The 21,884-nt window shown below is 44.1% G+C and overlaps 1 protein-coding gene across 4 annotated transcripts in view; it reads left to right on the forward strand.

The window, feature by feature from the left end:
• LOC124233828 (alpha-1,6-mannosylglycoprotein 6-beta-N-acetylglucosaminyltransferase A) overlaps positions 1–21,884 on the forward strand; it is a 323,186-nt gene that overhangs the window by 217,146 nt on the left and 84,156 nt on the right. For all 4 annotated transcript variants that reach the window (XM_046651070.1, XM_046651069.1, XM_046651068.1 and 1 more), the window contains 2 exons: positions 1,022–1,155; positions 17,573–17,706. In XM_046651070.1, coding sequence (XP_046507026.1) covers positions 1,022–1,155; positions 17,573–17,706 — 268 coding nt within the window. The remainder of the gene's footprint in view (positions 1–1,021; positions 1,156–17,572; positions 17,707–21,884) is intronic.

A 21,884-nucleotide genomic window follows, 5' to 3' on the forward strand; every position in this document is an offset into this window, starting at 1 on the left:
GCCATGTGTTTTAAGCAGAATAAGACCTCCATCTTAGTCTGTTTGGACTGCTATAACAAAATACCACGTCCTGAGAAGCTTATAAACAGCAAACATGTGTTGCACGCAGTTCTGGATGCTGAAGTCCAAGATCAGAGTGGCTGCATGGTTGAGTGAGGGCTCTCTTCCAGGTCTCAGTCTTCTCTTGTGCCCCTCACATGATGGAAGGAGCTAGGGAGCTCTGTGGGAGATCTTTTTTTTTTTTTTGGTGAGGAAGATTTGCCCTGAGCTAACATCTGTTGTCACTCAATCCTCTTTTTTTTCTTTTGCTTGAGGTAGATTGTCGCTGAGCTAACATCTTTGCCAATCTTCCTCTATTTTATATGTGAGATGCCTCCACAGCATGGCTGATAAGTGGAGTAGGTCTGCGCCCAGGATCCGAATCCATGAACCTGGGTCACCAAAGCAGAACTTTAACCACTGGGCCGTGGGGCCATCCCCTGGGGCATCTTTTATCAGGGCACTAATCCCTTGGGCCTCCACCTTCATTACCTGACCACCTCCCAGAGGCCACACCTCCTAATACCATCACCTTGGCAGATAAGGATTTCAACATAAGAAATTTGGGAGGACATAAACATTCAGACAACCTCTAAAAATGGTAGTTCTTCGTGTCTTCCACGGTTGTTCATTGGGCACCGCTGTATGCTCTGCCCTGGCTAGGAGTACAGCCGTGAACATGGCAGTCCACGATTTCAGCTTTCACGGAATGTTTTATTTCACTGATATTTGAGCGATCTCTGTGATTTTTCAACTAACCTGAAGCAAATCCTATCTGCTGGGTGATGGCCGAGACTCTGAAGTCACAGTGGAGATGTTTGGTATCCAAGCTATGCTCAAACCTCTGACTTCCTGCCCAGTAGCGTTTCTAATTAAAAGCGATTTGTCCATGTTTGATAGTCCTGAAGGAGGGGTTAAAGCTTTTCCTTTTTGAACTGTGGGTCAAGGTTGTAGCTTTACCCACCATGCTTTCTTCTTTCAGGTGCATGCTCCGAGTTCTGGACTCATTTGGAACCGAGCCAGAGTTTAACCATGCTAACTACGCCCAGTCTAAAGGCCACAAGACCCCATGGGGAAAGTGGAATCTGAACCCACAGCAGTTTTATACCATGTTCCGTGAGTATTCGTACTTCACCCTGCTTTGCAGAATGCTGCCAAAGACAGATGGGAAAAGCAACGGCCTGGCCATGCATTTGGGGTTATGATTCTCAGGGCCCTTATAGCTGTAGAAATGTGTGCTTTTGAACCTTGCCCTTAGGAATAACTGCATTTCTTTTTAAATTGGAATTGAAAGGCCATGTGAGCATTTTGTGAAAAGCCTTAGAAGTGTTCTGGAAATCAATGTTCTGTATGAAATATCTATCACCAGAACCCGTTTGCGAGAAGACTTTGGGCCGACTTTGGATTGGCAGGCACTACGCACGTTTCATGCCACACAGATGCTGCTTAGGGTCCACTTGATTACTGATGAGGAATGAGGTCTTCCATGTCCATACATTTTCCAAATAATTAAATCTTAGTGATTTAAGCATCAAACTTTGTAGAGGAAAAAGTCGGCCTTTTTCAAATGGAACTGTTTTAAACTCTGTTTCACACTTTCCTGACTTCTTAAACACTGGGCGCAGAAGGAAATCACCTTCTCTTGCTCACGCGATGTTGTTGTCACCAATGGCAGTGACTGTTTTATGGCGTGATGCAGTGGGCACACTCAAAGCTGATGCCCTGCCCCACCCCAGCTCTAGGTTCTCGGCGTTTTTCTGTTTCTGTAGGGTTCTATGCCTACGTTCACCATTTCTTCACTGCTGCTATCAGATCACCTGCCTTGAGCCTCATTTCATTTATAATTTGCTGAGGACTGTGAAGCCAAACACCAAATTTGGCAGTATTCATGCCAAAGATAACTATATTGTGTAAGTCACTGGACCTTGGGGATGAGGTGAAGTCCTGTTGTGGAAATGATAGCCCACATGAGTTAAACAGTTCATTTGGATGCTAAGGGTGGAGAATTCCCATTTTCCTAAGTTATCAGAATGATTTTAAATCCAGAAATTTTGATCTTAGGATTAATCAGAGATGTGAATCTGTTTGCTTTGTTGAGCTAAGACCCTAGGGACCCCTGCCCTGCCTTTTCCCATGTGGTGGCCCCTCCTCCTTGTATGCAGCCGCCTGGAGATGACCCTTTTCTCAAGTTCACTAAATGTGACATCGAGCACATTGGCCCAATCCTTAGGTAAGGTTTGAGAAGGGAGAATTAAGAAGGGCTATGGCCGGGGGCTGGCCCCGTGGCCAAGCGGTTAAGTTCGCGCGCTCTGCTGCAGGCGGCCCAGTGTTTCGTTGGTTCGAATCCTGGGCGCGGACATGGCACTGCTCATCAAACCACGCTGAGGCAGCGTCCCACATGCCACAACTAGAGGGACCCACAACGAAGAATATACAACTATGTACTGGGGGGCTTTGGGGAGATAAAGGAAAAAATAAAATCTTTAAAAAAAAAAAAAAGAAAAAAAAGAAGGGCTATGGCCGATGGGGGAGTGATTTTAAAAATCATCTTGGGGGCCGGCCTGGTGGCACAGTGATTAAGTTCTCACGTTCCGCTTCTGCAGCCCGGAATTCACCAGTTTGGATCCCGGGTGTGGACATGGCACTGTTTGTCAAGCCATGCTGTGGTAGGCGTCCCACATATAAAGTAGAGGAAGATGGTCATGGATGTTTAGCTCAGGGCCGGTCTTCCTCAGCAAAAAGAGGCGGATTGGCAGCAGTTAGCTCAGGGCTAATCTTCCAAAAAAAAAAAAAATCAGCTCGTGTTTAAATCTTGTTTTTAGCTCAGATTTGTGCGTGTGCGCTATATGCATCGTAAACATTATTATTGTTCCTAGAGCTGTTTCCTACTGCTGTTGCAACCAGCCCCTGGGGCATGGTTCAGAGAACACACTCATATATGGCGTGTGAGGTGACAGATGGCTGGGCAGCATGGCGAGGCATGGTCAGAGTTGGCCTTTGGTTTGACTTTGCTGGGTAACTTTGACGGTTGGGATGAGGTGGTACAAAATGGCCTAGGACGTGACCCCTGTGTTACATCAAATGAAATAGAATGTCAGCTCTGTCCAAAGTGGCCTAAACTGACTGACTGATGTGGTATATGTGTGCGTTCCATGACATGGTATTTACCTATATCCAGTGAGTAAAAACAGGAGTCCTTTCCAGAAAGTATGAAGTTCTTTCTTAGAGTGTTGGAATTCAGAATCCCAAAAAGCCTGTTTTGTTCTCCTCAGATAGAGGATTTCAGCAGTGTTGGTTGATTGAATTGAAAGAAATCTACTGTTTAAAATATAACTAAAGATGAAAACGTGGGTTAATTCCTATTATCCTGGGACAGGGATAAGTTTCCTAATGACTCAGAATTCAGAATCAGGGGGTAAAGTTGATACATTTGGCTACCTTTAAAAAAAAACCAACTGTATGTCAAAAACAATAACAACAAATAACACTATAAGTGAGTTCTACCACAGAGGGTTAATATCACTAATATATAAAGAGCTTCTAAAATTGAGAAGGAAAAGTTCCACAATCCGATAGGAAAATGGCAAAAGCTATTACTGGTTCTGAGGAAAAAGCAATTTATTACCACAAACATATGAAAACATGTTAACCTCACTCACGATGAGAAGAATACATTTTAAAATGGCGCCAAGATCCCATGTCCCGGATATCAGATTGGCCCATGTCTGACAGTTTGCTGGCAAAGCTATTCCAGTGGTGAGGCTCAGGGGAACCAGTCTGTTCCCATCCTAGTGGTGAGAATGCAGTGTGGTACTACCCCTGTGAGAGGGTATTTGTCACAGTCTGGCAAAACTACCTGTGCATCTTTCCTTTGACTGAGCAAATCACATCTAGGAATCTATCCCAAAGATGCATGAGCGACAATAAGAAATGCCACATGTGCAAGGCCATTTATGGTGGCCCTCTTTGTAAAAGGAAAAGACTAGAAATAACCCTAGTGTTCATAATAGGGGACTGAGTGAAGAGCGTGGTTCACTGATAGAGTGAAGTACTAAGTAGCTGTGCAGGGATGAGGAGGGTCTCTTTCTCTGGCGGGAGATATCTAGAATATGGTAAGGGATAAAAACCAAGGTGCATGGGGCCAGCCCCATGGCCTGGTGGTTGAGTTCAGCACACTTCGCTTCAGCAGCCTGGGTTCAATTCCTAGGCGCAGACCTACACCACTTGTCAGTGGCTATGCTGTGGCAGCAACCCGCGTACAAAAGAAAGGAAGATTGACACAGATGTTAGCTCAGGGCGAATCTTCCTCAACAACAACAACAAAAAAAAGCAAAAACAAAACCCCAAGGCGCAGGGCAGTGTGAAGAGCTACTCCTTTCTGTATAAGAAAAGTACGGAGGAGGAACACGTGTGTATGTTGGTGTATATAAATTTGCTTGTATTTTCAAAGAAACACTGGAAGAAAGAAATAACAAGCTGATGAAAATGATTAGCATTGGAGGAGGGGTGTGCAGGGACGGGGGTAGAAAGTAGACGTCTCTTGATGTCTCTGAGCCTTACTTTGACTTTGGAACCATGTAAATGCTGTACGTAATTTAAAAAGAAAAATCTAAAAGAAAAAAGCATTCACTAATAATTGATTGAAAAAAATGAAACGAACAAACCTAGTGATATATCAGGTTGGTGTTAATCTCTCACATAGAGAAAATAATTTTTTCAAGTGATCTTAGAATACAGTCTTAGGACTGTACATTCATAGTGGGAAATATTTATGTTGTTATTTGAAACTATTGCAGGTTTACTGTAGGAACCAAGATTTTCAGTATACAAGGGAAGAGTACTTAAAGAATTCAAATAGACTGTATAACCTTCAGCTTCAATAGGAAATATTAATATGAACTTATTTTTTTCTCTTTAAAACAAATGTTTCATAGCTCTGTATTTTGAAAAGGATCGAAAGACAATTCAGTAGCAATGAGTATCCATAGCACTCAGATTGGGATTCCCTAAATACCTTTCCCACTAAAAGGAACCTCCTCCTAGGACTAAGAGCTGATTCCAGGTCTAGGGCAGGAAAGGTTCAAGATGGGACATCTTGTCATGCCAGAAAGCAAGGAAGCTGAGAAGGACCACAGGATGAGTCAGAAGGACACAGGAGGGGCCAGCTTCGTGGCCAAGTGCTTAAGTTCAAGCGCTCTGCTTTGGCGGCCCAGGGTTTCGCCAGTTCGACTCCTAGGTGTGGACATGGCACTGCTCATCAAGCCATGCTGAGGCGGCCTCCCACATGCCACAACTAGGAGGACCCACAACTAAAAATACACGACTATGTACCCAGGGGGCTTTGGGAGAAAAAGGAAAAATAAAATCTTAAAAAACAGAAAAGAAGGACACAGCAGCAAAAGATGGGGTAGTTTGAACATCAAAAAGGATAACGACTGCAGTGGATTGAAATCAAACCAATGACAAATAATCCATGAGTCCAAGATGACACTCCAAATGAGTAAGCCTCCAAATGAGAAAAACCCACAAGATCAATCGGTCACCTTTGCAGGTTCCTAGGACACCACTTCATTATTCTGAACGATAAAGGGAAAGAATCCAGCTTTGATCCTGATTTTCTAGGACAAATTGTATTTGAAGATAATCAAATAGTTGCTGAGAGAAAGTTGTTAATCATGGAGAAATTACAGCTAATAAATGCAAAAGGAATAAAGAATTAGAAAATCAGCATTTTAAAACTGATGAGACCATGGAGCAGGGCAAGAATCATCAACGGTTGCTCAATCCATCAAGTTACAGGCTGATGGAAAACTTCCTCATGGATGAGGCTGCCCTAGTGGACGAAATGGGGAAGTGAAGCAGTTCGAGACCTTTGTTGTGTTGAGATGTGTCAACTGGAGAAAGTACAGCAGGAAACAGGGACTCATGCCTGCACCTTGCATTCCAGAGCCTGCCCACAGAGAACTTGGGCGCATCCTCAAAGAGAGTCCCTTCCTTCCTGCGTGACAAAGGAACGGGGTCCAGTCCAGCCCTGTTGTTCCCACAGAATCTTTCATTTCCTCCCCCTTTCAGTAAATGTGGCTATTCTGGTGGTCTGAAGGGGGGGAAGACCATTCCTTTGAGTATGCGATGAAAATGTCAAAATTTTATTTATTCCATATTAGTTTTTTAACAATGAGACAGATTCACTACTGCTTAATATATGGGCTAAGAATAATCATATAATGTATAAATATTAACGTGTTGTGGGTGTACTTAGATTGTGTTCTTCTGATGGGGTGCACAGTGAAAAGTTTGGAGACTGCAGAAATAGAATGTTGTAGAATCAAATCTTTGAGTCCAGCTGTCCTATTATGAGATTTAGCAGTGTTCTGGCACATATGGCGTGCAGAGAGAGCATAGGGAAGGCCAGTCAGAAAGGGCCCAGCAGGAGGATAAAGAGAAGAACGCACCATTGCTGAAGCATCTTTAGGAACAGTGAAATATAAGATACAGTCGTGTGTTGCTTAACAACAGGGATACATTCTGAGAAATGCATCGTTAGGCCATTTCATCGTGCGAACATCATAGAGGGCACTTACACAAAGCTAGATGGTATAGCCTACTACATACCTAGGCTATATGGAACCAACTCTTATGGGACCACCGTCGTATATGTGGTCCCGTTGACCAAAACATCGTTATGTGGTGTGTGACTGCACTCCTGACCAGAATGCATTTGCTCTCTGTACTATGCAGAGTACTATGCTTCTCACTTTAAGCCTGCTTCTATTTCTCTTCTAACTCACTTCCTCATTCACTTGGTGGTGTTTCTACAAGTTCAAAAGCCTGGTTTGTCTATTATTTTGTCCCAATTCTCAGAGTTTCGCTGGAACATCCTCTCCGTGTATTCTGTTTGCAGTGGGACATCTTGTAGGTGTCAGCATGGAGTATTGCTGGAAGCTTCCCAATCAGCTTCTACAGGGACCAAGTGGGCAAGCAACACTAAGGCCATTAGACTAGATCTCTTGAGTGATGGTTTTTTCCAGGAAGCTGAGAAGTCTGCTTGTTCCTCCCTCAAGGCAGGGACCTGGTTCCTGCTTTCACCTCTTGTCCACACTATGGCGTGGCCTCTGACCTAGGCACTAAGGCCTTCCTCCTGCCACCAGAGTCAGTTTTTGAAAGCCCAACTTGAACCAGGCCGTTCCTCCTAAAAGACTGTGGTACCTTCGCTTTGCCCACAGAGCCAGGTCCAAAATCCATAGCAGAGTATTCAAGACCCTCACTTCTCTGACCTCAAGCCCCCCTGCGCTTCTCTTCCCACAACACATCCCTCTCCAGGTCCTGACCCAGCCTGACCAGACAGCCTGTTGGCCTCTGAAGCTGCCACCCAGATTCCTCACCACTCTGCCTCCTTCAAGTCATCGTCATAACAAAATTTTATTTTTTTCTTGAAGACTCTATTTAAGTGACTTCTTCCATCTTTCCAATCAAATTAAAAAAAAAGAATAACCCTATTACAAAAACAAGGAAAGCCCCTCCTGTACCAAAAAAGGCTCCCGTACCCTAATGTAAGCATTATCTTTTTCATGAGTACATTTTTACATAGTCGTAACATATGTACTAAAATTCTGTATCTCCTTTTTTTACCACCTAGTATATCATAAATATTTTCAAAGCTCTACTTTTAAAACCATCGTTTCCAAGGCTTTTTTATAGTCCATCAAGTGGCTAGCTCCCAATTTGTATTTATTTTGGGATACTTTTGTTATTTCTTGCTGAGAATTAAAATGTCGCTTTTTATGGACTTGACCCAATATTTAGGCATTATTTCAGTGGCGGCCTTTCGTCTGCTGTGCCTACCGCTCGTTCTGAACTCCTGAAGTCACTCTTTCTTATTTTTCTCAGTCCCAAGCAAGATGCATTACACCTCAGTAAACGAATGAAGGAAATCTGCCCACACAGAAAAATGAAACAGAGACAACGTTTGCCTATACCATTTACAAGAAAAAATAAAACCCTGAAGTCATCCACTTCACCTTGAGTTATCCTGTATTTTGGAAAGTTCTAATTATCTGCGTGGCACCCTCTTTCACAGCTTCATCTGGCTGATGTAAAAAGATCAGCAGTGGTAAAGCATCTTTATCTAATTGAGCGTTTTCCTCTTTTTCCCTGGAGACTATGGCTGAAAGTAGCAAGATGACCAGACTCCTCGTCTCTGGTTTCACCCAAGTTTCGTCTCAGACTTACGTTTACATCCTATGGTTGAAAAGTTTCAGTAACGTTTAGTAGTCTGCTTAACAACCTCATTATTCATAGCACTGTCATAGGACATTTCCTATTCTCTAGGAAAAGCCTGTTTGTATTCGTTTATTTTTATTTAATAATTAATTTTTTGAGGACCTGCCACATTTCAGCTGTCATTCACAATACGAAGAAACCAAAGAATTCGCCTTCTGGATGCTCGCATTCTGTAGTTATTGTCAAGGCTGGGGAATATTCACTGTCTCTTGGTGCGTGTGGAAATTTAGGGCAGAAAAGACAGGGAGCTGACAGGGAGTTGAGTAAAGAACAGATTGGGGATTCCGAGTATATATAGCTGCGTGGATCTCTTAGGCATCCTGTGTGCTGTGTAGGGAATCCTCTGTTGGTTAAAGGATGTCCGTTTACTTGTAATTTAGAGGGGAGAGACAGAGGGAACAACTCACTCCACCGTGATGCTGACGTCACTCCCCCAGATGGGGGTTCTGGAGGGGTCAGTTTCAAGCCTGCCCATTTCATCCTCAACCACTTCCCAACACAACCACAGGTTCTCTGTGATATCCATATTCTCTGTCTTCTTTTGTCTGGAAGCCCCTGTCCCTCCCTTTCTCCCCACCACCCCCATACACACCCTGCTCATCCTTCAGGGAGGTGTCGTGTCCTCCGGGAAGCCTTCCTCCCCTGAGCCAGACACTGCTGCTCTGCAGCTCTCGCAGCACCTATGTTCCAGCCCCAATCCCACTGTATGAGCCCCATGAGCATGATCACTGCTGAGTCCTCAGTAGCTGAAGTGGTAACCTCGTTGGTGATAAATATCTGTTGAATTAATGACTAAAGAACAAACAGACCCAGGTTTTCCCCAACTACAAAATGTAGTTAATTAAACATAGATCATGACACTCCCGTGCTCACAATGCCATAGTGTCTCACTGTAGGGAAGGACAAATCATCCCAGTGAAGTGGCCTCAAGGTCCCCGGCATGGTCTGGCTCCACTTCCTGTCTGGCCTCATCTCTTACTGCATGTGTTGTTGCTCACTGCTCTTTAGCCTCCTTGCTGTTTCTTGGATGGACCAGGCATGCTCCCACCCCGGGACCTTTGCATTACTTGTTCCATCTTCTGGAACATTCTTCCCTTAGACTTCTGTATCACCTCCTTCAAGTCTTTAACTCCAATGTCACGTCAGTGAGACTATCTCTGACTATCCTTTTTTAAAATGCAACTCCTTTCTCCCCTAACTTCCTACGCCCCTGCCCTGCTTTATTTTCCTCCATAACTATATTACCACCTAGCATTTATGCTTCACTTACTTTGGTTTATTTTCTTTTTTCCTACCCTGGAAGCTGAGGCATGTATTAGTAGGAGTTTTGTCTGTTTTGTTCATTGCTGAAACTCAGACCTGAAGGATGCCTGGCACATAACAGACATTCAGAAAATATTGATTGATTGAATTAAACTGGACAGTAATCGCTGTTCTATTTTTCGTCCATGCAGCAATGTAGGGAAGGGTAAGAAGTGTGGTATAAATTTAAGATGACAGAAGTTTCTTGGGACCACTGGCCTCACGTTGCTCTCTTTTGTCTTCCCACGGAACTTATTCACGTGGTTGGGCTTTCAAGAGTTCTTCAAATCATACTGGTTGTCCTTGTCATTCAAATCAGACTAGTTGTCCTTGAATTTCTCCCAGGATTGGGGGCTCACAGTCATGCTTATTTGCATGATCAGGTTGGAATAGTGGCTCGTAGACCAAAACTTTTGCCTAAACAAATCAAGAACTTTAGAAATGAGCCAGTTCCCTTTCATGCAAGTAAATGACAAGCCTGTTGGCTTCAACTTAGGATCAGTTGTTTCCGTGTATGATTTTATTTTTAGGGCCTGACAATCAAAGGAGCTATTTGTGATTCAAACTGTCTTTTTGGCCTTTAGCTTGGATCAGGAGAACCCCTGCCTTTTACTTCTGTGCAGACCAGTGAGTAATAGGATCAGCCTTGCAATTTCTTCAGTCTGAGTCTCAGCCTTCAGGAGTGATGTTCTTCTGAGGAGTCCAGTCTCTTCTAAATTGCTTTTTGACACTTGAAAAATTTACTCTGGTGTGCCTTCTGTCAGCAGTTCAGGCACTCATCTTTTCAACTCAACTGTACATAATAGTTTCCCTAGCCTGCCTGCCTTCCCAGTCTCCTCTCTGTCTCGCAGAGCTTAGTATCGCCACCATTTGGAAAAAAATCAAGTTTTGGTAAAATTCAAAACATGACATCACTATGTATGTACAGTTTTTAAAACCAAGATTACTTCTTGTGTGATGTAACTTTATTTCTCAGTAAAGTTGTTTCTATCGTGTCGGTTTCATCATCATCAGAATCAGCATCAACATTGTGAATGCCATGAATGACAGCAGCCAATTTTCTTCCTTATTTTTTAACAAAATTTTTCAAATATACAAAAAAGGTGAAAGAAATGTTCAATAGAAACCCACAACCTAGACTCTACAGTTAATAGTTTGCTTTATTTGTTCTACAACATATCAGTCCTGATTCTTTCTTCTCTCTATCAATCCACCCTTTATTTTGTGTTGCATAAAAGAACACTTAATCTGTAGATGTTTCAGCATGACATCATTAACTAGAGTTCAATATTGGTCACCAAACCAGTTGTGTTTCTTTCTTTTTTATTTGTTTATTTATTTACCATCTGTTTCTTCAGCTGAATGTAAGCACAGTGAGGGGAGCTCCATTCATGCTTATCTTGTTCTCTGGTATGTCCCTAACTCCTAAGTTGTTGCTTGGCTCACAGTAAGTGTTCAGTGAATGTTCTGGATGTTAAATGAATAAATAATATTTAGAAGCCTGTGATGTTAGAATTTTAAAAGTCTGTATCACTGATTTGTTTGCCTTCTCCCCAACATCTGCTTTGTGACCTAGATAAAAAGATATGTTAATTTATTAATTCAGTAAATATTTATTGAACACCTACAGGATTCCAGGCCTGAACTAGGTTCTGGAATAGTGGTGAGCATCTTTGGCTAATGATGAATCCCAAGAAGAATGGGCTTTGGTTTTGGAGTTTGTTTGCAAGGAGCGTGATGCTGGAGGTAGTTTAGGCATGGCTTCTTCTGCTGGTAATGTCGATCTACCTACAAAGTTATTTACACCAGTTAATTATGCGTTCTTCATTGGCTTCATCAATTGTCCGTTCAATATTTTCTCAATTCGTGCCATGCTCTGGGCACTGCGAGACTACATGTAGCCTGGCTCAGTCCTCAAGGCGCATGTAGTCCATTAGCGGAGACAGTGATGTGTAATCAGAGCTTTAATTCTTCATGATTTAAGAGGAAAGGTCCTTACCCCAGTCTTCGGGAGTTAGGGAATCCCTCAACCAGGAGGTGATGGGAGCTGAGACTTACAGGGAGGAGGAATTGAGAGAGATGCCAGATGTATGCCAGCATGGGATAAGGTAAAAAAACGTGGCATTGAGAAACTCCAAGTAGGTCAGCATGGAGCAGAGGTCCCGGTGGGCCGGGGACCTGAGGTTAAACTGGAATGGTAGGTGTGCTGGGCTCTGCTTCATCCTGAAGGAGCTGAAGGTTTTCAGCAGGAAACTGCCATAGTTGTGTATTTGTTTCAAAGAGTACCTTGTCAAGCAACAGAGGATGGATTGGAGTTAGGGAGCAGAGAGAAAGGAAGAAGGGCAAGCCTGGGGGTATGGAGACTACTTAGAGATCCACTGCAGAATTTATGAAGGTGTGATGATATATGGTATTTGTTCATTTGGATAGTCAAGAATTGGAAACATCCTAAATGTCTTGTGGTTGGGTGTATCAGGCAGGATTTCTCTCATGGTGACTTGGTCACAAGGGTTTGTTGGCTGTCATCACTGGGCATTGTTGAAACCAGGTTTAGGCAGAGCTGGATTTAGGACTTGGATACATCTTCCCTCTCTCCATATCTTGGCTTTGCATGTCTCTGGATGGGCATCATTCTCAAGCAGGCTGTCCTCACATGGGTACACAGATGACATCTGCAGCTCTAGTCTTCCACCCTGCCAGCTTAGCAACTGTAGCAGAAAGACATTGACTTCAACTGTTGCTCTGACTAATCCTGGAGCAACTGGGATTGGTGGGACTTGGATGATCATAAACCCATCTTTCAAATGAACCTTGGTCAGGTGGCGTGCTCAGGGTTATGCGCCTATCCTTGGACGTGTGAGAACTGGTGGGGAGCTAAGGAGTCAGGAGTGGCATCAACCCTACCACCTGAATGGAACAGAATTGCATGGCCTGGAGGAAGCGTGGTTAGTTCCACAAAGCGCTGCTGGCAGACCAGAGCTGTGGGGCATCCCAGCTGATGGAATGAATTCAGGCACTGAAGTATTGTGCTGCTTTGACAAGCAGTGATGAGCTGTGGTTATTAACCCGGAAAGATACCTGTGGCACATTGTGTAAGTGAAAAAAGAAGAACACAAAAGAGTAGATATAGTAGGATCCAATTTTGGTTTGAGGATAAAAAAGATCCATAAGTCTAGAAAAAAAAGCCCACTAGTAGTGGTTATTTCCAGGTGGTAAGATAATGGTTGACATCTTTCTTAATATCTTTCTCTATGGTCTGAAAAAAGTTCAACATGGGGATATATTTCTATTTTGATCAGGAAAACCAATAAAACTGTTTCTATTTAGGGAAAAGAAAATCTTATTATTGCAGAAGTCTCGAAAGGCCAGAACTAAGGAAGATGAAGAGGAGGCAAGGAGTTGTTGGATTTTGAGAAGCTGACATCCCCAGGACGTGCTGACTGACGGGTTATGGGGACCAAGGGAGGAGCCCAGGCTGACTCTGGGGTTCTGCCCTTGGTGACTGAACCAGGTGCTATGGGGGTACCCAACACTGTAGGGCCAGCTGTGGTTAAAGGCCACCAGACAACCTGTCAAAATGAATATTTGCACTTAGAGATATATAGGTCTTAGTGGTAGAAAAAACAGACCTCAGAGATTTATACAATTGAAAGAAAGGTAAATTTGACTTAATAAAAATTTTGAATTATATTTCAAAAGCGGACATCCTTACTGCTTGGTTGATATAGTGCATACCTCGTTTATTGAGTAGTTGGTGAATTCTGTGAGGGCAGAAACTCATCTTTATGCTATAATCCCTCAATACCTAGCATATGACCTGGTGTAGAAAGAACGCTCTAAAATGTTTGTCCTTGAATGACTTATTCAGGCTGAACTAACAGTGGTTCTTAAAAATAGTCATCACTGTAATCTGCTCAGGAAACTTACGATGATTTGTAATCATTTGTAAATAAGTGCTTCCGAAGTACTTAAAATAATGCTTTTCTGAATAAAATGTTTGTCCTAAATTATTTTAAGACCATTGCTAATTTTTAGCAAGTCCCCTCCAACCTGTAGCATGTAAAAAAATCAGCTTGATCCCAAATACATACACTATAAGTTGCTCAAGAAACTGAAGTAATGCTATGTATATTTTTTCCTGGGTCTTTCATGTGTATTTTGGTCTAGCTTATAAAATTATTTTCCTCTGAAGGATGTTTACTGCCATAGTTCACAGAGCCCAGAAAATAAAATATTTGGGCTACAAGGGTGAATGTTAGCGTGCTCTAAGGGCCTTGGGCTCTGGAACCAGCTGGTCTGGCTCTGAATCCCAACATTGTCATTCTGTAGTGTGTAGACTTGGTAGTTTAAGTAACTCTCTCTCTCTCTTTTCCTCTTTTCTCATCTGTGCAAACATATTATTAGATTGTCATGAAGATAATATGAAATAGTCACTGTGAAGCACTTAGAACTCAGGACGTAGTCAGAACTCGAACATCAACCATTTCTTAAAAATCGTTTTTGTTTATCTCCTGGGACAGAGTGATTTCCCAAAGTACAGGATTTCCTGTGTCTCATTTATGATGGGGTTTCTTTGATTTACCTTGAAATGTAAATAACTCCTCCCAACACAGCTATAGTCTGTGTTCCCATCATGAGGCAGAACGAAAAGAGAAAGCTTGGTCTGAGGTTGGATCTCCACAGAAAGGTCATGTCAGATAGCATCAGGCTGTGCTTGTGGCTTTTGAGTTATTATAAGCAACTTGAGGAACGCTTGTGTTCAGACCAGGGTGCTCCGTGAGGATGGCCAGGCAGGCACCCAGCTGCTGACCAGCCCCTTGGAAGCAGTCCACACCGGGCCCGTGGTTACTTCCCAGTGTCCTGTGGGTGAGTCACAGCGGAGCAACCCCTCCTGTTGCGGCTGCTCAGTGTCCTGTGACAGGTTCCGTGGTTCCTGGGAAGAAGTACGGAGGGTCTGGTAGGTGTTCATGAAATGTGGTGCTCTTTCTAAGCACGGTCGTCATTTCTCCTTAAGTCTCATCTAAGGTCCTTCAGCCGTCCTTGCAGGTTGTCGATCCCCGAGTTAACATCTCCAGATGATAGAGAGGAGTTAACATGAAGTGTTGGGATGAAAACGTAGAGGAGATCTTGTATGCGGAATTTGTTCTTCATACAGCGTCAGAGCTGATTTAGTACCAAATTATGTACAGCAAAAGCCTGCCATTTCTCACAAGTTCTTTTGAAGAGATAACTTACTTTTCCTCCTTCTCACTGTTCAAACTATAATCTAGGGGACTCTCTGACAGAAAAAAAAAAAAAATATATATATATATATATATGAGTTCATTTTCTTTTGGGTTTGACTATCATTTTATTTTATTTATTTATTTTTTTTTTTGAGGAAGAATAGCCCTGAGCTAACATCTGCTGCCAATCCTCCTCTTTTTGCTGAGGAAGGCTGGCCCTGAGCTAACATCTGTGCCCATCTTCCTCTGCTTTATATGTAGGATGCCTACCACAGCATGGTTTGCCAAGCAGTGCCATGTCTGTAGTCGGGATCCGAATTGGCGAACCCCAGGCCGCCAAAGTGGAATGTGCGCACTTAACTGCTGTGCCACTGGGCTGGTCCCTATCATTTTATTTTTGACTACACCTGAGTATATTATTACGTGAAGTAAGATCTAGTAAGTGTTTTAGATGCTACGTTATTGATTATTTTTTTTAACATAGATTTTTTTCTTCTTTTTTTTGGTGAGGAAGATCTGCCCTGAGCTAACATCTATTGCCAGTCTTCTATTTTGTATGTGGGATGCCACCACAGCATGGCTTGATGAGCAGTGTGTAGGTCCATGCCTGGGATCCAAACTCATGAGCCCTGGGCAGCTGAAGTGGGGTGCACGAACATAACCACTACACCACCAGACCAGCCCCAAAATGCAGGTTTTAATTCAGAAGCTCTGGGATGGGACCTGAGCCCTGCATTTCTTTTTTATCTGAGGGAGATTTACCCTGAGCTAACATCTGTGCCAATCTTCCTGTTTTTGTATGTGAGCCGCCACTACAGCATGGCCGCTAACAGACGAGTGGTTTAGGTCTGTGCCTGGGAACCGAACCTGCATTGTCAAAGCGGAGCACAGCGAACGTAACCACTAGGCCATGCGGCCAGCCCTTAGATTATTTAGTTTTTTAAAAAAGTGCCCACATAGGGACTAGATGACTGAATTGCAGAGATAAATATCAAAGCATGGACCTTTAGTCACCACAGAAATTTTCTGAAGGTTAAAAAAAGCCTGATCTCAAAGTTTAAAGTGTCAGACTCTATTTCAGAATTTTTACTATTAACCAAAAGTTTGCAAAGAAGTATTTTAAGTTGCCTTATTGACATGTCATATGCACACAGGCTGTCTTCCCCTCTCCCATAGTCCTTCAAATCCCCTCCCCCACAGCTCCTCAAAAAGGAAAAAAAAAAAGCAACTACTGCCTCTTGTTGGCAGTTGAATTTATTCAGTAATTTACTTTCCAGCAAACTGCAGCCATTGCCATTGCCTCTGGGCTCTTGTTCAAAAATGCAGAAATGAAATAACAGATTGGCCAGGCCGAGCACAACTCCCCAGTCACAACCCTATTATCTCCTCATTCTGTCACCCCCATTAGGCAAAAGCCTGGGAGACTGGATGGTGATAACACAGTATTTATGCAGCTCATTCATCTCCACAGTTCACAGCGCTCTGCCGGGTTGCCTTGTTCATCTTCGTGTGGGGCGTATGAGAGCGGGCCCAGGGCTTCAGATCCTTAGGCCTTTGCTGCAGACCCACCCCTGCCCAACTTAAAGGGCTTCTGGGCCTGCTTCCTGCCTGGGAAAGGGCTCCTGAGTCCCGAGAAAACCAGAACAAGACAAAGGAACCAACTTCTGCGTTTGTTGACCACCCTGTGAATGACTATGGTTGAAGCTGCAGTGTGTGGATTTCACTGAATATGGAGTATCTTTCATTTTAAGTTATGTATAGCTGTTCTGTTCAGGTCAGAGTCAAGCAGAGCAGTTGCTTCATTTAATATTGTGGGGCCTCTGCAGGGTCATCTGAAAAACAGATTTCTCTGGACAGAATGAATGTATTGGAGAGCAGGGTCTTTGAGTGTTGCCTTCTAGTGAAATTCCTTTGAAAATTAATAGGCACAAGTGACACATGTTTGGGGAGGGTGTGGGATCGCTTTCCCCCTTGGTCAGGCATCAAAATGGGGAAGATGTAGAACTCAAATGATGAGAGAGATCCAGAGGAAAATGCTTTTTCTCTTCCAGAAAAGTCTCTTCTGTAGACTAGATAGCGTTCCTTGGGGTGGTTGACCTTTGGGGGTGGTTGACTTTTGGGGTTGGTTTCTATCCCAGTGAGCCTCACCTTTTATTCTGTCTTCCTTCTATCCCTTCAGCATAGCCCCATAGTGACATCTTTCACTAGTGAGTGATTCTTAGAGGACATGCAAGGTTGGGGTGATGTTGCTTGGTTTTGCCCCCACATCCCCTTTTACCCAGCTGGACGGTTGAACACAGCTGGCGTCGAATCGGGTTGTCTGGGGCCCCTAGCCCTGCCGAGAACCATTGATTCAGCCTTGCTCCCTACAAATTTCTGTCCTTTAGTTGGTACAACCTGGGTGAGGACATTTCTGTCAGGAGGCAGTAGCCTTGTGCTGAGGCAACAGGAAGGGGGAGAGCGCGCAGCTGAGTGATTTTCAGACAGATGTATTTTCTGCTAAAAAGAGCAGGATTTGGTAATCCATCCTGGAATTATTCTCACGTGAAGGTTTTACTGGGGATATGTGGGAGCAGGCAGTCCCTCGCCCCTCCCAGGTAAGGAACAACAGAGTAAAGTGAAAACATTTAATTGTGTCTGAGATGACTTGTATTAAATTTGTAATTACTGTTGTTTCTTCTCGCTGATGACATCCTAACTGCCCTGTCCTTTCCCTTCCACATCAGCTCATACCCCAGACAACAGCTTTCTGGGGTTTGTGGTGGAGCAGCACCTGAACTCCAGCGACATCCACCACATTAACGAAATCAAAAGGCAGAACCAGTCCCTTGTGTATGGCAAAGTGGATAGCTTCTGGAAGGTGAGTCAGTCTGTGTGCATGTGTGTGTGTCTCTCTCTGGAAAGAAGCTTGTTGGGTAATTTAATTTAACTTTGATCCAGGGAGTAATCAAGCCAAGTGCCCAGGGCTTAATAGGATCTGTTTAGAAGTAAACAAGAATATTCGAGGATTTGGTTGCTCAGTATTTGGGTATCAAATAAGGGCTGTACCAGCTCATCCATACGATGGCTGCATGACAAAGCCCTTTACTCTTTGCATGTGTGAAATAACACATTACAGTTTCTTTCACATCCTGTACTTGCTTCTGAAAGCCAGGGTCCCACAGGGGCTGGATATCTTTCTGGAGCAAGGCGTTGCACAGAGAGACCCTTTACCAAGTGACTCTTTGCCTCTGCCTTCTGGCAGAGGGGTGTAAAGGTTGACAGCTCGCTTTGCCAGGGGAGTGCAGTGGCCTTCCTGTCCTCTTGGCTGTGGTCAGCACTCACAGTGGTCAGTATTCAACGGGGAAAGGGACGTCCCTGCCGGGGCCGATTGCGGGCACTTTGCTCAGGGACATCTTGGACCAAATGACATTCTTGGTGCAGCCTGAGCCAGGTTTTCCGAACTTGTTGGGCTGTTGGGTCCTAAAGGTCCCTTTGGCCCTCCTGGATAATATGCAGAGTGCATCCGGGAGGGTGCAATTGAAGAGGAACCGGATTAGAATAGGATCTATTGACACGACATGCAAATCTTTTTATACGGGAAGTCCGCCTTAGTATGCAAATGTCGTAAATTTTTCAGGACACGTTTGTATAGGATGGAATGGTCTCCAAGGCTTCAAAACATACCTCTTCCCTAAACGTAAAAGTTAATCGCTTTCCGGAATGATCAGGAACTGTGGGTTCATGTTAATACGTCTCCCTTATTGAGGAAGTTAGAGATCCGACCACCGAGGGAGCACAGGTGCTGTACAGGGTGAGGAGTTCCCTGCTGTTGGTTTTCTGATCCCATGTTCAGAAAAGAAAAAGCCGATTTAATTCCAGATAACTGTCTTTGCTTTAAACAGCTAGAATTTTGTCTTAGTTTAGTACAGTGTTTGTCAGCTGCAGGCAGTTTCACCCCCCAGGGGACATTTGGCAATGTCTAGAGACAATTTTGGTTGTCAGGACTGATGGGGGAGGTACCACTGACCTCTAGTGAGTAGAGGTCAGGGATGCTGCTAAGTAAGCATCCAGCAGTACAGAGGACAGCTCCACAACCAAGAGTTACCTGGCACAAGATATCTGTAATGCCGAGGTTGAGAAACCTGGGCTGGTAAAGAAGATTTATTATCTACATATATCATTCCACATTTTCTCCTCTCAAGTAAAATAAAATCAGTCAAGATTGTAAATGGTTATTTAAGAGGTTCCCATGAATTCATGCATCTTTGCTTCCTTTGAATCAAAATCTGCTTTGTGTTAGCAGAGCATTGTTCAGCTGACTTTCAGCTGAACTTGGGTGAACAAGGACACATTGGGTGTGCTCATTCTCAGCTGGGCTGTGAAATGCGTGGGTACTGGCACTGGTTTTAGGAAGACGCTGGCTCTTTAAAAAAAGATGTTCGGGCCGGCCTGGTGGCATAGTGGTTAAGTTCAGGCACTCCACTTCCATGGCCCAGGGTTGGCAGGTTTGGATCTCAGGCATGGATCTACACACCACTCATCAAGCCATGCTGTGGTGGCATCCCACCTATAAAATAGAGGCAGACTGGCAACAGATGTTAGCTCAGGGCCAATCTTCCTCACCGAAAATTAAAAAAATAAAAAAAGGTGTAACTCCCTTCTCCCCTCTGTACCGGCTTGAAGAAAATAGTTGGCTTGTCAACGTGGACTTGACCTTGGACTTACATCACTTCTGTTTTAGAACCAAGTGTAGCTTCCTCCGTTTTCAGTTTCTTTAGAAAAACAAAATGATAAATTGGTTCTGAAAGCATTTTGGTCACCTTTTTTTTTTCGATGAAGTAATACTGCCACTAAAAGGATGATTTCCTTGATGCCAGTCAGAATCCCAACAGTGTTAACCATCTTGACCCAGGTGAATTGGAGCATGATTTGCAAATCCTGAAACTCCACAGATGATCCAGCCTTCCTCTTGCGATGTGTCGCCCAAGTATTACAATAGGCTGAATGGCATTGTGTCTGCATGAGACTTGGTCTCAATACCAAAAACCTGGGGGGTTATTTCAATTTTATTACCTTATTATTACCCAGTATTCTTTGATGAGGAAGGTCCAAAAAGATGAAAAATACTGTAAAGTTTTCACATAAATTCAGGGCATCGTCTCAAAGTTTTGAACTCAGCACAGAATGTGAAAGTTTAGTTTCTTTTTCCAAACGGTCTCCGTCCCATAGTATCTAGTGAAAGTGCGTGGAAAACAGTGCAATAGTTGCAGCAACACCGACTATAAACAGCAGGAAGTTTTGTAAGTCACTTTTCCCATCCCTGGCCCCATCTCCTCCCCACACCCCACCTCCTTTGTCTCAGAGATCTCTAGGAGGGCAGTGACACTGTCGGTCCTGGGAGGACCAGGACTGCAGTCGGGGCATGTGGACCAGATGATGTGGGAGGTCCTCCCTCACCCTCAGATTCTAGGACTCACCGAAACTCTGCAGATACTGCTGTGCTGTCAGTCCTACTCCACCATCCTTCCCGCCTTTTGTGGGACTCTCCCCACCTGCTGGTGCACTTGCGTGGGGAGTGCCACCACGTGACCCCTCCGCCCGTGACTGATTGGCCTGGGGGGTTGTCTCTCTGACCCAAGGCAGTCCAGCACCTTGGTGGTTGGCAACTGTGATTCTGCCTCAGAAAGCCAAGCTGGATCAATGAGATTCTTCACTCCCACTGGAAAACAGAAGGACAGTGACAGTGAGCCAAAGGGTCAGAAATTAAAAGGCTATGTCCAGAGTTGCGATGAGTGCAAGGCAGAAGGCTTCCTGGAGTCTATTGATGAGGAAGCGGGACTGATCTGGAAAGGGAGAAGGTTGTTGTGTTGAGAGGATAATTGAGCAGAGCTGCAGAGAGGAGAGGTGCCACTGCAAGAGATGTGAGGGGCTTTGCACGGGCCAGGTAGGAAGACAGGCAGACAGACAGAAACAACCCATGCAACCTGGAGAGAAAGAAAAAGTAGCTGCTGGAGTTCCTGGAAGCTTTCTTTTTCCGGATCATATATCCTTTTGTCACAGCGTTCCCTTGCAGGATCCTGAATGTTTTCTGCTCCTTATATTCACATCAAGGATATCTACTAACACATATGTGTCTTCCCTGTGTTCCAAATGCCTAGCAAGAAAGACAGTCTGTTAAATAGAGACACTAGGAGGAACGGGCTACCTCCTTAATGCCACCCTCTGGCCCCCACTTCACGGCTGAGGCGCCCTGCAGTCTTGTCCTGATGCTATAGGACATGGTGGAGAGATGGGTGGGAGGGAGGAGACCTTGTTATCTGACTCCAGAATCCTGAACTTCAACTCAGGAGGCATCTCAGCCCAAGCCCCTTAGCATCAAATGAGACTTCTTACAGTCTAATCCCAAGTACAAATCTCTTCCTTAGCCCAAGAACCCATTTTTCTAGGTTCTTGACTTCTGCCTCTGGGGCATTGGCTCCAGCTAACACATGTGCCTAGAAAAGGAAGAGAAGTCTGTCCAGTGTGGCCGAATTCAAAGTCCTTCAACATCCTGTTACCTAAAGTCATCAGGGAATGAAAAATTAGTCAATTTTGTACAAAGACGAGATTGAAAATTGTGGAAATTGAAATTAATTGAAGTCTTCTTAACTATATCATTTCCAAGTTTCTTTAAAAAATACTATCCTGGGCGTGACTGTTCACGATGCAGGGTCAGATTTTACTTATTTGTGAGCCCACCTTGATGCAGTTAGTATGTCCTGATGCACATTTGCTGCTGAGGTGTATGTCCTGAAGGCTTTGCTTTGAGTACCTCGGGGGAATGACCGTAGCCTCCAAACCACAAGCTGGGGTTCAGGCTTGAGCCTGCAACTCATGAGCTTGTGAGGTCATGCACTGTTTTGAGCCTTGGGTTCCTGACCTTTGAAGTGGGACCAGTAACAGCTCCCACATAGAGCAGAGCTTCTCAGCCTGAAGAGTGCATGGGGATCACCTGGGACCTGCTAAAATGCTGATTCTGATTCAGACCCTCTGGAGGTGGCCGGAGACTCTGCATTT

Source organism: Equus quagga, unplaced genomic scaffold (genome assembly GCF_021613505.1).
Source record: "Equus quagga isolate Etosha38 unplaced genomic scaffold, UCLA_HA_Equagga_1.0 252_RagTag, whole genome shotgun sequence".
Taxonomy (NCBI): domain Eukaryota; kingdom Metazoa; phylum Chordata; class Mammalia; order Perissodactyla; family Equidae; genus Equus; species Equus quagga.